We start from the raw sequence: 16,832 nt of genomic DNA on the forward strand, positions 1-16,832 counted from the left end.
TCAGTCTCACTCATCCTCCCTGTGTCTCCAGGTTCAGAACTACAGTAGGATCTGGTCACCCAGATGCCCAAGTCCTACTTGGCACAAGTCCTGCTTGTGTCATGGGTGAGAATGCTTGCTACCAGCTCTATCTTTTCTTTTTTCTACCATATTCTATTTCTCTATTTACTCTTTCTGTTTTGTTTCACTCCTTCTTGTGTCTCCCAGTCCAAAACCAGCTCTTCCACCCTGGAGTAAGGGTTTCTGCCAGGCCCTTCAGACTTTGAGCTATGGGCATCTGTGTCTCTTTTGCCTCCGTTCCTTTTCCCATCTAAGCTCTTCTTTGAGATACTCTCATTCTCCTTTCTCACACAAACAGGATCCCGGGCTGTGAACTCAATCTGCTTGGATTGATCTGTGGGGAGACTTTTCACTCAGGCTGGTTTCCACGTTCAACGAAGTTCCCACTTCCCTTTGGATACCTCCTTCCTTCTCTCCCACCATGGACAGTGTGTGTAAGCAGTTATGTTCACTGCCAATTCACAGCCAGATGAAAACCTGCAGAACTGGAAACTCATAAAAGCAGCAACAGGTAACCAAATAGTTGTCCTGCTCTCATTCCAAAAGAGTGAAGAAATCAGTAAAAAGGTGTTAGGACTGGTTGAGCTACAGCAGGTTCTGCTGTGGGATGGAATGGACAGCAGGACAGGGTCTGCTCCAGCTCTGTTTCACACATTTCTGCCCTCGGGGCTGCACCCCTTGTGCACCCCCCCACACATTCACACATGCATAGACTGAGGAATGCCTCTGTAAATGCTGCAAACAAAGCTGCTAGTTGAGATTATTTAATAGTAAATCTAGCTTCTGTTACTAGCAGCCAGGTCTTTTTCCTTTCATTTCAAAGTTATTTTTTTTTTCTTGGCTGAGTTCTTTACATAAAGCTCTTCTGTCATTTTCAGTGCTCATATTTTGCATTTTGGATGTCAGTATTTCACTGTAGTTAACATCAAACCTTTACAGTACTGAGGTAAGCTGGGGTCTGATACAGAAAATGTACAGTTTCACATGAATCACAGTTTTGATTTGTAGCTCTGACAATAGACAAGAGAGCATAGGCTCATATGCTTCTGTTATCTCTCAGGAGAAAATAGTATAATGAATAGAGTACACTGGTGATTCACCCTTCCTCTGAGCTGATCCCTCACCTCTTCTGCAGGCTGTAGTAGGCAACAGGGAGCTCTGGTGAGTGCCATGTATTACAGGTGTCTGAACACGTGTAATCACTGCAGATCTAGTGGCACTATTTGTATGAGGATCTGTGTTGGCTTCAAAGCTCCAGCCAAATTTCTTTTCTTATTCCTTAATTCCCTTGGCAGTTTCACCTGGCTACATTATGGGCTATTTCCTCATCAGTGATGGGGAGTTGCCAGAGGTAGCTACGAGCTGGCACAGGTTCACACTCTCCAGCAGGCAAAACTGAGTGAAGGGGAGCCCTCTAGAAGGAAGCAAAAGTTGTGGAAGTTAGTTGTTGCAAAGCTGCTGCTATTTCTAAAACTTGGGTGGCGATAAGGTGACAGGCTGTGGGCAGAGCCTGGGAAGTCAGCCTCTCTTGGAGAGCAGTTTCATTCATCACTGCCATGGTTGAATGGTGCCGTACATGTCCCCTTATCTGTCCCTGTAACACAGCAGAAGCTTTCCACAGGATGAGGACTGAGCATGAAACTAGGGTAACAAGGTAATTTCCTGTGCACTACACAGTCTATTTCCTGATTCCCCACCACAGCCACTACTGGAAATAGTTGCTGTAGGCACAGCTCTCCAGGCTGAGCAGAGTTTGAGCTTGCCTCTTGCTGTGACACAGGCAGTATCTGTCTCAAGGAAGCAAAAGAGAGTTCCCTCCCCTCCCTACATCTGTGGGACCACTTACATGCCCTTCCACCCCACAGGCTGCTAAAGTCACATATCACCACAGGTTTCTTCTTATCTTCTTATCTGGTATCTATGAATTTAACTTCTCTAAACTGTAGCTTTGACAGCAATCAGGAGGGTTCACCTTCGCTGAGGTAGTATCCAGGCTGCTGGTGGCGCAGTAGCATAGCCTTCAGCGTCTAGTAATCAAGGAACTCCTAAGATCAACTCAGAACAATCTCTGGAAACCATCTCATGCCAGCTGCAGTGATATAAAGTCCTACTAACTGGTTATGTGAACCCATGGATGGTATTAAGGAATTTAATAATTCACTGCACCCTCCCAAGCATCCCATCTGGGTGGCACATTGGCCCACCACTCTTACTCCTTGTTTAAGTAACCCCTGTCTAAGCCTCTACCCAACTACTGTGTAGAGCCAGGGGATTTGCAGTAGAAACTGGGAAGAATATGAGTATGCTTCAGGGTGCAGAAGGAAAGGTGAATAAATGAGCAGAGATGAGGGGTAGTCAGCAGGTCCTGTGTGCATATGGTTTAATTTCCCCTTTGGCCAGTGCATCATTCCACGCCACTCCCTGCCCTTCCCTTCTTCTGCCCCTTGGGAAAGGAAAGGAGAAAGGGTGTCATCAAGGGACTGAGCGTAAAGAAAACAATGCAGACACAGCCTCTGGAGATATCACATGAAGCATCATGAGAATAGAGCTGCTCCTGAGCCTGCTGGGCTGTAGTTTGGTGAGAACATTTACACAGATGAAGCTTGCAGCAAAACTCTGGGAAAGCAAAATGGAGATGTATGACTAAGGGGGTTGATCTGTACTCAACATCCTCCTCTTCATCTTACAGGTTCCTGGGTTCACTAGCAAGTAAGCGTAGCGAAGACCTTTGCCTGCCCATCAGTTCTGGAAACCAGTCATACTCTCTTCTTAATTTAAACAAGGACTTCTCCACTCCTCTGTCCAGGCCACTTTTACCAACTGCAATGGTTAACATATACTTGGAAAAATTCTGCAGCTGGCACATGTTTGTCTTCTCCTCACACTTTCAAAAATGGTTGTGCTGGAGGAAGGAAACCTCCCCCTCTTTTGCCCCATCCAGCTGGAAAATCACCTCAAATCTTACTGCCCTTTTTCCTGCCGTGCATCCTGCCAAATAAAACTGGGTCTTGTTATGAACTTCAAATAACGTGGCTAAGCCTCTGGCCAGGTTTTTTCTACTTCAATTCTCATTCTGTCCATGCATCTGGGTTTCGCTTGTGTTTTGTATTCCATGATCAGTTCACCGCTCTCTCATTTCAACTTCAGTTCTTGCTTGCTGTCAGCTTTCCTACTGTTCTGTCTGCATCTACCATGACATTTTGTTCCTGCTGTTTTCACATGTGGTGGACAAATGGGCTCACTCCCCATTGCACTGGAGATGTTTTAGCCCTGCTTGGTACCTGTAGGGGCCTGTGTTCATTCCCCTGTCTACTGATGGTGAGGACATACGCATATACCACCTGACTAAGCTAAAGCCTTGTTTGCTTGTTTTGGCTTGCAGGATGTGTATTCTTATGTTTCCATTTGACTGCTCCACGGAAAAATACCATCGACTTGTACTGGACATGACCACCATCAACAAAGGGTCCTTCTCTGTGTCTACAACTCCCTGCAGCAATGACTGGGTAACTTGAGTGGGACTAGGTGGCTTCTGCCCACACCTCCACATCTGGCTGCTCCACCTCCTCTGCCCACACCTCCACATCTGGCTGTCACAGCCAGCAACCCTAGCTGTACATAAAGACTGGGGAACGAGAGGTTGGAAAGCAGTCCCATGGAGAGGGATATGGGGCTTCTGGTCAATGGCAAGTTGAACATGAGCAACAGTGTGTCCTGGAAGCCAAGAGGGCCAACCGTGTCCTGGAGTGCACCAAGCACAACATTGCCAGCCTGGCGAGGGAGGTGATTGTCCCGCTCTGCTCTACACTGGTGCGGCCTCACCTGGAGCACTGTGTGCAGTTCTGGGAGACACAGGATAAAAAAAAAGATATTAAGCTACTGGAGAGTGTCCAGAGGAGGGGTACAAAGTTGGTGAAGGGTTTGGAGTGGAACCCGTAGGAGGAGTGGCCAAAGTCACTTGGTTTGTTCAGCCTGGAGTAGGCTAAGGGGAGATCTCGTGCTGGTCTGCAGCTTCCTCACAAGGGGAGGAGTAAGGACAGGCACTGATTTCTTCTCTCTGATGGTCAATGACAGAAGCCAGGGGAATGTCAGGAAGACGTGCCAGGGGAGGTTTAGGTTGGACATGAGGAAAAGGTTCTTCATGCAGAGGGTGGTGGAGCACTGGAACAGGCTCACCAGGGAGGTGTCACAGCCCCAAGCCTGACAGTGTTCAAGAAGAGACTGGACAACACCCTCAGACACATGGTGTGAACTGTGGGGTTGTCACATCCAGGGACAGGAGTTGGACTTGATGATCCTTGTGGGTCACTTCCAACTCAGGACATTCTATGATTCTGTGATAAGGACCGCTCTCTGGAAAGGTGTGTAACTCTGCTTAAGTGTGGACTCCGGAGGGTCTTGTGATATACATAAACCTTTTTCTTAGGAGCTTGATACTGGGTTCTCTCCTTTATGGCCAATCTTTATTTAACTCTTTTGTTTCCTGTTAAGGCAGTTATTGGAAAAAAACCACAACATTTTCCCTTAGATATTCTGAAATTCAGCAGTGGCCAGGAGATAAACTTGTCCTTGGTCTTTTAGGGCCTTGCTCCTCCAGAGCTGAAGAGCCCCTTGATGTGCTGGATGTCAAATACGCCTTATCTTTCTTTCAGCAGAAGACAAAGCCTTTTAGGAAGTTTCAAAGGCTCTTCTCTCTCTCTCTCTCTGACACATGCAGTAGAAGTGGTGATGTGTCTGCACATCTTTCCAGTTAGGCTGCAGACTCTGTTGGGATGCTTGATACTGCCAGGCAGTGCTGGCTACTACAGGGAGAGTGCAGTCCACAGGAGCTCTGTTTGCTTTAGTGGCATTACTGCTGTCTCTCTCCCTGACATGTGGAGAGCCCCCACTTAGAGTTATGTCCGTGTTCCACTCAAGCTCTGTCTCACTGTGGAAACACACAGATGCTACACAGCTGGCAGAACAGTCCCTGACTCTGTTTTCTCTTTGGTGACTCCTTCTTCCAGCCACTGCTGTGAGTGTGCACTGCTTGCAGCTACCCTGAGGGTCAAGCTGCGTAAGGACAACTATTTTCTGCAAAAATAGGTTGTTGTGCATTACCTGGAGGCTCTCTGAGATCTTTTTCATATGCACATTCACAAATTTCTCACTTTCCCCCACACTTTGCAGTGCTCCTGGAGGGAAAGAAGCTGAGAACTGAGGAGATTGTATTTTGCAGCCTGCTGTGTCCTTTTTATACTAATGTATACATGGGACTGATGCCGTGACAGTATGTCATTGTGAGGGCTAAAATTGTTTCCAGACAAAGTGGCAGTCCGTGGACCTACATGTCCAGTGACTGGAAAATGCCCTTTCTCTTACATTAAGGCTGTGAGTAACAAGCCTGCCTCTGCTTGCCTGAGCTTACCTGGGGCAGAGACTGTTTGTGTAGGTGGTGTCCTCTCCTCTTGCATGGCCTGCAGGATGAATCCTCATTTCACTCATAGTGAAGGGACACATGCAGCTGTGGGATGAACTGTCATGAGCAATATGAAGTACGGGGGTGTCACCTTTATTTGAATTTGCTGTGTGCTGTGATGCATTTATGATATGGAGGATATGGAGGCATGAGCCTGAGAACCGGAATTGTATTAGCTTTGTGTATAAAGCACCAGGTACACTTTACATGCACTCATGCACAGCTATGCCTAACCTTTTTTTTCTGATCTATTTAATAATGATCTACAGAATTTCCCTCATTTGCCCTCCGTGTCTTTAACTTAATTTTTGTTCTAGTAGCAGCTGTAGCCTCATTTATTGCTCCAATATGCATAATGGTGAGCAGAGGTGATTGCTATTTCTGGCACAGATGTATGAACCATGGGCCATCTGAAGATAGCCATTTTTTTTCAGAGACAACAAAAGAGGTTTGCCTTTTCTCTTGATGTTCCTCTATCAACTCTTTCAAATTTTGGCTAGAGAAAAATGCTCCAAGATACCACAGCTGGGATGTGGGATGCTATAGCCAGCCATCTGCAGACACCACGTCCACTGAGGCCAAAGCATGCAGCACTTAGCCGAACTTTGTTCAGCTCTCTGTGTTTCAGTGTTCATGTTTCAGCTGAGGGACGAGCGAAGTAGCTCTGGGTACACTCACTTCACACTGACCACCATGGCACAAACAGAAAAGGACCCTTAAGCCAAGGAGCCTGAGCTCTTAGAAGCAATCAGACTGCTGGAGGAGGCCTAAACAGGCCCTACGGGCTGCTGAAATAGGCTCCAAAGCTGTTGATCCTGCTCTGTTTGTCAGCACCGTGTTCTCCTGTTAAAGAAAAAACTGGACACAGGAAGCATCAACACAAGGTGGGAGAATCAAGACCTCAATCCAATGTACTAATAATACTTAGCACTGTACATCACTGTACTGTTACTTACAAACATTAACTAATACATCCTCACAACACCCCTGCGAGGTAGGGAAGTAGTATTATCCCCAGTGTACAGATGGGGAAACCGAGGCACAGAGAGGCTAAGTGGCTTGCTCAAGATCACACAGCAAGGCATTGGCAGAGCCAAAATAAGAATGGAGACGTCCCTTTTTCCCCACCCCATGCTGCCGCCCACTAGACAGTGTTGCACATCTGGACACGGGGAACCCAAGAGGTCCCTTCGAAAAGCAATGCCTGGACTTGTTGCCTATGAATAATTTTTATTTGCCTTTAATGAATTATTTCACAGTTTTTCCCTCACACTGTACACCACACTTTCACAGTTCATTCAGCATTCTGTGGTAGCTCACAGCCTTCTCCTCAGGCACCAGGACAGCTCTGCAGGGGGTTAGTAGGGTGCTCTGTGCTTTCATTAAGAGGATGTTTAGAAACAGTTTTCACTGGCATTAGACTGGGAGCATGTGAGTTCTTACTTGGAGACCGGTAACACACACTGGAGACGCAGGCAGAGGGAACTGATGGTAAAAGGGCATTTGCTACTCCCTGTGAAATGATCAGCAGCTTTCTTGGTTTCTTAGCTCTTCAAGGCTCCAGTGAACATTGGGAAACTGTTTGTCTCCAACTTGCCTGGTCAGGAAGTCATTGTTCCAGGGTTGCTTCCCAAAGGGTAACAGGCAGTCAGCTCAGGACCAGAAATGAACCCCAGCATTGCCTACTCCAGATGTGTGACACCGTCTTGGAAAAAGGTTGGCTGTAGCCATTGTGCTCTCCTGCCATGGGGAAGGCGTATTACCACGACTGGCAAGCAGCCATATCCAGCGTCTCTTTTTTTCAAAACTGGGATTCAATGAAGAGCAAGGGAGAGTGGATGGATGAGGAGATGAGGATGAGGCAGAGCAAACAGGAAAATCCACCAAATGGGCTTCTAGGAAGGGAATGTTCCCCCTTTGGGCACTTCAGCTGAAGCGGCTTCATTTTCACATGGCTTCTTTCTCTCTCTGGGAACATCTGCTGAGCTTCATCTCTGTCAGCTGGATATATCGTATGACATTGGTATCTGCAGGGAAAGAGCACACATACATGTACAGTGGTTATAACTCCCTGGAGAAGACAAACACACTTTACCTTCATTCTCAGTGCATCACCTGGGGAGCAACATGGCTTCAGTGCTGCCTGCAGGAACAGCATCAGTTGGAAGGGGCTCTGAACTAAACCCTGCAGCTTTGGTTTTGAAAAGCCTGGTCTGATTTGTGGTCACTATCCCTGTTGCTCACAAGCTTACCTCAGCTACTTTTTACCTTCTCACTGGTTACTCTTGGTCAGCACAGTTGAATCTGCACAGTGGAAACTATCCAGGTCATCCCTGCCTGTTCTTGTGGAACAGTACCATCATTGGCTTCCATTCCCTCAGTGCCTGCACGCAAGCCCCTAAAGGCATTTTGTGTACAGATATGCTCTGCCTTTTCGCCCTCTTATTCCTTTTACAGTCTATTTCACCCTTCTCACGTGTTTTTCCATTATGAGTTGAGTTGGGAAGAGCATCCTTCAGATTCTCTTTGTACCCTTTCTTTCCATAAATTTCATATTTGGAGGTTCTTCCAGCATGACACTATCTGCATTTTTGTCATATGCTGTATGCTGCACACTGCCCTGTCTGTCTTGTCCAATGAAGTTCCTAGGGGCTGGGAACCACTGATTCATCCCTGTAGAGAGCTGTGAGGTCCCAGCACTGTGCAGGTAGCAAGCTGAGCCCTCTTTTTTTCCTTCCAGTATTTCAGTGCATCAACACAGCATGCCGAGCATGTGAGTTTTGTTTTACCTCCTGGCCTCAGCAATGAGGGAAACTCTACACCCTGAAGCACGGGCTGATCAAAATGAGTATGTGTCTCCAGACAGAACAGACCCCATGATTTTGCAGTCACAGTTAATCCTTTCTCAAATCATGTCGATTTACTATCATGAGGGTGACTTCCCACATACATGTCACCCACATAGTGGCAAAAGCCACATAATATCAGATGCAAGCAAGCAAAAAAACAGCCACTTTCACTTATGTATTGATTCAAAAATGGTTCTTCGCTCACAAGCCTTACTCAGGCTCACAGCCTTACTCAGCCAGCCAATCAGGACCAAATTAGTCCATTTAAGTTATTAGATCCTCAAAAACCAATCCGAAGTACACTGCAGTCTACAGTCAGAGGGCAATATTGCCTCCTCCTCTTCCAAACAGCTATGTGCCCCACACCAGCTAAGGAAATGAGAAGTGCTTGAACTTTCAAAGAGATGAACAAATTACTGGTAACACATCCAGCACTAGGAACTGTGGGCATCACACCCACCAAAGCAGTTATGGGTGCAAAGTTTCCTTTAAACATGAGAAGGGGACATCTCTATTTCGCCCTCAGCCAGAGCTGAAACAGTGGGAGACGGATTGGCTTCCCTTTCACACAGAGCTCTCCACAAATGTGCCACAGGGTAGCAGTGGGCTGTGGCAGTGCTCTTGCAACTTCTCAAGCTGTCTCTGGTGAAGTGGGTCTCCCTACTGAGTCTCTATAGGTTCAACTACATTATCCTAGTGAGTCCAGAGGGTGGAATTCAGTGATCAAGCTACTTGCCCTGTTTAGGGCATTCTTAAAGATCAAATAAGTTCTGCTGTTGCTTATGTTAGACAAGGTGCACCAGCATCCTGGGCTGTTCATGCATGAGCATTTCAAACCAACCCAGCAAATTCTAAAGCAGCTTTTTTTTAAAAAAAAACAGGATTGGTTTTAGTTGTACAGCCTTCTGGAGCAAAGAAAGTCAGTTGAGGGGGTAGTGCTGAATTTTAGGCCTAAAATACAATCAGTGCACGTGGCAGGCAGGTGACTAACAAGCTGCCAGCAGTGCAAAGGCAGAGCTCATGGCTCACGGCAAGTTCAGAGTCCTGCTGCGCTGCCTGCTCGTCACTGCAGTGTCTCTGCGCTGTGCCCTTCCAGACTTTGATGGGCTGCAGCCTGGGTAAACGTCACTGCTGCAGAGGTTCACACCATGAATGTCTGCCCAGGGCAGGTGACAAGTCACAACTGCACAGGTATGTTAGTAAATCACACCGGAGTGGGCCTGCAAGGACTCCACGCCTGGCTGAGGGGGCAGAGGTGATTTTCCGTGGATAATTGGGCAATGAAAGGTTGCCAGCTCCTTCTGGCTTGCAGGTAAAGTAGCTGCTGATGGCACAACTTCACTTACCTGGCAGATTTCCACATACCTGGGAAGCTGGGGCAAAATCAGGTGTAGCCTGATAAGAGGGTGGGAGATACTCCCACTGTGAGCTAGTTATAAATCTCCCAGGCAGGCCTCACTATGTTTTGCTTATTTTTTGAGGGCTGCTATTTTACCAAAGAGAAATGATGAGGGCAGCACTGTTTACAGAAGAGTTAGAGTTTTGTGAGGTCTTTTCCATCAAATAGTATTCTGCCTGCAGAAGTATTTCAAAGCTAAATGTTAATGAAGGCTCTCAGCTCTTAGTGAGGAAAAAGCGATCCCCTTCTGCTGATGTGGGAATAACAGGTGAGGACAACTCAGATGAGGGGTCAGACCCATGCAAAGAGATGCTGGTAAAGCTGCAGTTATCTCTGGGGTCTTAGGACCATGCCTGTGCCCTTGTGCAGAGTGACCTCCTGACATTTTGAAGGTCATTTCTGCTCCTCCCTGTAACTTCAGAGCCCAATTGCTTATCTGCTGTGCAGACACTGTGACCTGGGTTTTACTCTGGGGACTTCTGAGTTGGAGATGTTGAGGAAGGCAGCTCCTGAGCTCAGCTGTGATCCTGCTTCATGCAGGATGGGAAATCTGGCATTTACGTGCAGTCTGTGTGATGTCCAGACATGAGCTTTCAGTGCAGGGCCAGGAGAGACTAACCACAGGTGTTTTGATATTATCAGGCCAACTGATGATCTGGTCTAAATCCCAGTCAGGACCTACCTTGATGATGTGGCCCTGTAAGTGGGAAAGAGCTGAACAAGGCTTGAAGGTAGGTGAGGTGTATGCTTGGCTGCCCTTCCTGCACCAGCCTCTGGACACAGAGCTCAAGGAGGGCTGCATGTATGCTTTGCACAACCTATCAGTGGCTTCGCTCTCCTTTAGTAAGGGGGAAAGGTTACACAATTATCTTCTGTTATTTCCATCTGCTTGTGTGATTTTCATTGGGAGGTGGCATAAGAAATCAGGCCAAACCCAACCTTCACCCTTGTCAGACAGTAAACAGCTATAAGGGATTTGCTGTGCTGACAGCCCTTTAGAACAGTAAAATCCTTTGCTAGCTAATTCCTCTTTACTGTTTAAAGTCTCCCCCATCAAAGAGAATAACTGCCAATGATTTGTGCCAAAAACATTCCTCGTTAGGAAAAAACCCCAAACAAATAACCGAATAAACCCCAAAACACCACATAGAACACAACTGTAATAATAAACAAGTGTGTTTACCAGTGAGCCTAGTGAAATCCCAGGTTAAGAGAAACAATTGTATTTTGCAGATGGAGACACTGGCTTATTCCAGGTCAGATAATTATTCTTGATAGTGTTACCTCATTCCTACTGCTGTGTTTTAACAGCTGCATCCTTTCTTACTGTATGCATTCGGTTCTTTCCCCCTGAATACCCTTCACGTTTTCCATAATCATAAATAAAACAGTGGAACAGTGGCCTTGAATGGTCTAACAATAGCAGGGAAGAGTCTCTGATGCAGAGCTGAAGGCCAGAACTGTTTTTTTGTATACATTAAGGGCCTTTGGGGATACTTTCTGGTATGTTTTTGCAGCAAGCTGTGGTATTTTAAGCCGTTGCTGTTGAATAAATTAGTATTTATTTCAAGAAGCAATGAGGGATACCAAATAAATAGTATAGAGGGGTGGGGGGAAGCACAGGAATACATATTTTGAAAAAGGAAGCAAAGTGCTTCAGCTAAAAGGACTTTTTCACATCTGAGCCTAGTCAGAAACTCAAGGTTAGGATAACTTCTTATTTTCCACTGACTATTTTTTCTCTTGCATAGGCTCCTCCATTTCCTGGTTCTGGCAAGAGCTGAGAGCAGAAGGGCACGCTGTAAACCAAAATAGGCTAAACTGAGCTTTTAAGCACATTTGCTCAGGGGGTGTGGGGTGCACAGCTGTGCTGTTGGATTGCTGGGAGCCCATGGCCAAGTGCCGCAGATGGGACCAGGCAGCCTTATGGGGGTGGAAGAACAATCAGACCCCAACAGACCCTCCCTGGTGCTCCTCCAGGACACAGCCACCGCAGGAGCCCTGCAGGGCCAGCGCCCGTAGGACACGGAGCATCTCCCTTGCCACCTCTTGTTCCATGAACATCAGCTCCACTGTTCTCTGCCAGGGCCCAGGTTCACTCCTGTTTCATGCTCAGTTCTCTCTTCCCTCTCGGGTTCAGGTGGAAGAGCTGCTCTGTGGGATTCTCCTTGCACATAGCTTCCATTTTGCTTTCTTACAATCCTCTAATTTTTCTTTGAGTATTATTTAATATTTCTTTGAGAATTGAGAAATTACTTTCTTTTCACATAAATGGTTTACACAATAGTGTGGTTTTACATCTCTGTTAGGCGGCTCTCTGAAAAATAAAAGCACCATTGTGACCTTCTGCCTGCCTTCTGAGGTTGGGTAGGTCAGCACAAAGGTGGCAAGGCTAAGTTGTTCACATATATAACTTCTTGGCTGTCCCAAAATGAATTGTTGGGTTTTGACAAGTGGATGACAGATACCTGGCTGATCTCATAGTAAAAGTTGAACCATCCTGATAAATACTTTGTGAGTAAATGTCTGTGTCTCTGGTCAAATTACAACATTAACCCTTTACTGAGATGGTGGAAGGCATGGCTATTGGGAATTACAAATAGTCTCCTGACTTTGCTAAGGGGAAAAAGCTTATTCTCAAAGAGTCAGAAAATGTAATGGTCAGGACACACTCTTCACCACCCTGCTTTCTTCTTCAAAAATAAACTACGGAGAGAAAGAGAGGCAAGATCCCCCCCGCAGAGGCAGGTTGTGCTGCAGCCTCCGCAGTGGTTAATGGTTGATCACTGCAGCCTTGCTGCAATACCAGAGTGCTTGAAGGGGAGTATGGCTAAAGACACAGCGAGTCATGCTCAACCCTGTGGAAATGAAAGCAATCAAGTCAGGGACAGACTGAGTGTCATGAAAAGAATGGCAGAAGCCCTCAGTGTAAAGCCACATCCCTGCTTCCCCCTCACCCCCCCCATACCTGTTGGCTGGCGGGATCTTGCCTCTTTCAGGTAGTAGAGGGCCTTGTTGTAGTCACCCAGGTGGTAAAATGCCACTCCTGATCGATAGAGCGCCTTGAAGTTCTCACCTTCTTTCTGGAGCACTTTGAGGCAGTACTCCTTGACTCGCTCGTAATTCACCAGCTCGGCCTGGAGCAGGCAGGCTGCAAGGGATGGGGGAGACAGACAGACAGACAAACGTTATTGCCGTTATTTCTCCCTGCTCCTGCAATCCGTATGGGGGAAGAGAGCAGCTTAGGTGAGGGAAATGACTCAGACCCGTGATTCAGCAAGGGTGCAGTCATACGAATTGTTTGTCAAACCCGATTGTTCACAATTTAAATACCAATGCTTCTATATTTGGCATTGCAAAGTGAAGGTATTGTGTTTGCTCCAGGGGCCACTGGGAAGAGATTGAGAACATAAACATCCCTCTGCAGAGTGGGAACACTGTATGGTCTCGTGACACTGACTGGCTTAATTTGTAGTAAAATTGCTTCTCAGGCTGAGGGCTGGAGCTCAGGAAACTATAAAAAGGCAGTCAAACAGTCATCTGACAATAAAAAAACCAAAACTAAATTGGATCAAATTTTATATTTGTCTTAATCCAAGGCTGTTAGATTTACAAATAATATGTAATCGCCTTTTATCCATGAGGTTCTGTATGGAGTTTTGCTATAGGAAACAGCAAGAGGCTCTGCTCTGTTGAAATGTGCTGCTAACAAACCAGAGGCACCAGGAGTTGTAGTACAAGGAACAAATGTGCTCAGCTGTGTGCTTTCTGCAAAGTATTGCAACGCAAGGTCATCCTGAGAGGTCAGTTCTGCTGACTTCCTAAAGGAAAAGGTAATAATGGAGAAGAAACCGCGTGCTGAGGGCTCTGTGTGCTGAAGGACAATTGTTGCATGAATGTCAAGGAGCTGAAGAAAATCCCTGCAGTGAGTTTCCCACAACTAGGAGTGAAATAAAGAGGAAAAGGCAAGATCCTTGAGACATGCTTCACAGCTCCATTTGTGGCTGACTGTGTTGCTTACTCCAGTGGGCTAAACTTATTAGGTATAAGAATGGTTCGAGGAATGCTCACAACAATAGGACATGGTGCAGTCATGGTCTTTGCGAAAATGAAGAAAGTTGTGCTGTTCACAAGCCCACCTAGTGTTGTAACCCAAGGTAACTTCGGGAATGACAGGATCTGGGGAAGGGGGAAGGCGGGCAGGATGCTGCTGCAAGGATTAGTTCAGAGGCTGGCAATGTCAAGTGCCAGGGCATGGAGAGACATTTCCCATGGCAGGTGGTGTTACTCAGTGTGTCTCTGGCAAGGAGACTTGCTGCTCCTGGAAATCCAAGTCGTCACAGTTCAGGTATCACCAATGAACAGCCAGACTTTATTTTTTGCATAGTAACTGCAGCTAAGAGGATATGATGCTGGGTCAGGAATATGCTAGAGTGAGTTCTTGATCCCCTTCCCCTGCATCCCTAAAGTAAGCCCTGTACCCTCTCTGTACCTCACTTTATATGTCATGAGCAGGAGGTTGGCCAGATGACCTCCAGAGATTCTTTCTGATCTATGTTAGTCCACGTCTACGATCAGTTAACGTGGATAGAATACATTCCTTACCAAAGTACACATTTAAAGTTTAAATAGCTAACCTGTACAAACATAAACAGGCTTTTACCAGTAGAGAACTGATGGTACGGATGTGTTGAGCAAGGACTGCAGAACTAGCTCCACTGCTGGTATGGTTGGCTGAGTGACGCAGTAATTACAAACAAGAGCTTTGTCCCATTTGCTTTAATGATGGACTCTCAATACATTTTAACAGCTCCTGCCATTAAAGTGCACAGGTATTTCAAAGGCATCCGGTTGCTCACTATTTGACTACCAGTTAAGAAATATATATGTTTCTAAAAGCTGCATTTCCTTATCTAGAATTTGTTCCTTCCTATTTGTCAGACATTGATTTTTCTCACTCTAGTTTCTAGTGGACCTTGAAATGACTGTGCCTTGTTTTCTTTCATTTTTTAAAGCTATTAAAAAGATGGCTGTCTAAATTTACTGCTGGCTTCACAGCCCTGGAAATGGGATTGCATTGTTTATCTGCTGACCAGTAGCATGTACAGCAGTGGCAGTAGCTTTCTGAATGCTGCCAATCTGATCCAGCCTTTCAGGTTCTGTGAAACTGCCTTTGAGAGCAACTGAGGGGAGTGTATTTTGGTCTCTCTGCTCATTTACTTCTTGGTATTTCCAGTCAGAGTCATTGAAATGGCTTTGTGAAAAATGACAGGCAGTCTATTCATGTATATTAACTCAGTAATTCCATATTGGACTTATTTCACGGTTTGGTTCAAAAGAAAATGAAACGTCTCCCACATCCTGCTAATCCATAAACCCAAATGGGCTTCCAGATACCCAGCTGGGTTCTTTCTGTGACTCACAGTCACAGTAAAGATTCTGCAGGGCATCCCCACTACGCGTGCAGGCAGCTGAGAGGAGTCAGTACCACATGGCCAGCAGGAGAGATGCATGTTTATCCGAACAAAGTGAGCAGATGGGTGTGCAGGAAACTGTTCTGCTGGAAGAGTTGGCCATTTGGAGAGCCAGCATTGGAACCAGTTCTAGGAGATGAACCTGGAGGGAGTATCTCCTTTAGAAATATTTAGAGGTGCATGCTTTCAGTTCTTGGTGGACTGAAATGATTTTAATGGACTGTGATTCAATGCAAATATTGAGGCTGTTAGTAACTCAGCTTCCAGAAATGGAAGAGACATGGAATCCTTGTACTTCCTACGTAATTCAGTCAAGGGGAGAATTGTTTTGAAAATGTATTGCTTTCCTAAACAGACATGCATCTCTGGCTGAGAGTGTTTGTTTACCACATCAAACACCTCATCACCCTCCTTTTCGGTTCATAATAGGTCCCCAGTGAATCTTTCTGAGGAACTGATCTCACTCAAAGAGACCAAATCAAGAGGTTTATCCAGCTTCTCCTCCTGCTTTCTTGAAATGGAATGGGCTTGATACCACACAGCACCATGTCTAGTAGCTCTTCAGAGATTAGAAGCGTGTCCTTTACTTGCAGGTGCAAACCTACAGTCACCCATTCCTTGCAGGTCTCGTTGTCACTGTAATACAGCATCCAGGGGGTACATCTCTCCAGCTCAGAATGTTGGGTGTCCTGCTTCCCTGCAGTGTGTGATGATTATCCATCACACTTGCTTATCATTCTCTATTTGGCAGCTCATTTATTGTGTCAGCTTAAGCAATAAGTAACACTCAGTTTTTAAACCATGTATGTCATATGATGATGAAGAGTCCCTATCTCTGTAAAATATGCCATTTTGAAACTACTGGGTGAAATGTACTATGATGCGGGGGAGAAGGTTAACGCTATTAGCTCCAACGGAGGGACCCTGTCCATCTTGCTTCCCACCTGACTGTTGAGGTTTATGCAAGGAGACAGTAATTTGTCTGTTTTTCTTCGTAAGAGGAGTGTTAAGTCCATATTTCTAAGTTTATTTTTCTCAGTCTATGCCAGCCAGTTCCATGAGCTGCATGGATTTGAGAGACGCTGTATAGATGTGCTACCAGTAGATAACTGTGCTGTCAGAGCTAATTGGTGTGGCCCTGCTTAGCACTAGGTTAGGCAAAACAAAGATTAAAGTACCTGTAGAGCAAAAACACATCTACATCTTTAACATTTCCCAGTAGCCGTGGTTAGCAATGGCATGAAGTTGCTACTAAAATCCTGTCAGCTGAGGGGTTTGGATTCTACATTATTGCACCCTGAGTTGATTTTGAATTCCAGAGTATCTTTCAGGAAGATATCTAGGCTTGACAGATGCCAGTAAGAAAGGATACTTGACAGCCCTTTTCTCTCAAAAGTTAATTACTTTGTTTAAGAAATGACACTACATTTCTATATTGATTTGTTTGTCTGTTTACTTGGAATTCTTAGCCACTGGTGCAATTACTAGCCACACTTTTGCTACCCTGAAAAGCTTCTGTTTGCTTGTTTTATCGATACTCTGAGACTCTGATCAAGTCACTTCTTCATCTTCTCTTTATAGCCTGCATAAAG

The 16,832-nt window shown here is 45.8% G+C and overlaps 1 protein-coding gene across 1 annotated transcript in view; it reads right to left on the reverse strand.

Moving 5' to 3' along the window:
• Window positions 1-6,403: 6,403 nt before the first annotated feature.
• TTC9 (tetratricopeptide repeat domain 9) overlaps window positions 6,404-16,832 on the reverse strand; it is a 29,991-nt gene continuing 19,562 nt past the window's right edge. The window contains exons 2-3 of the mRNA XM_065839990.2: window positions 12,735-12,917; window positions 6,404-7,545 (exon numbers count right to left, since the gene is read on the reverse strand). Of these exons, the coding sequence (XP_065696062.1) occupies window positions 7,466-7,545; window positions 12,735-12,917 (263 nt within the window). The 3' untranslated portion in view covers window positions 6,404-7,465. The remainder of the gene's footprint in view (window positions 7,546-12,734; window positions 12,918-16,832) is intronic.

The sequence above is a fragment of the Patagioenas fasciata genome, chromosome 5 (genome assembly GCF_037038585.1).
Source record: "Patagioenas fasciata isolate bPatFas1 chromosome 5, bPatFas1.hap1, whole genome shotgun sequence".
Classification (NCBI taxonomy): domain Eukaryota; kingdom Metazoa; phylum Chordata; class Aves; order Columbiformes; family Columbidae; genus Patagioenas; species Patagioenas fasciata.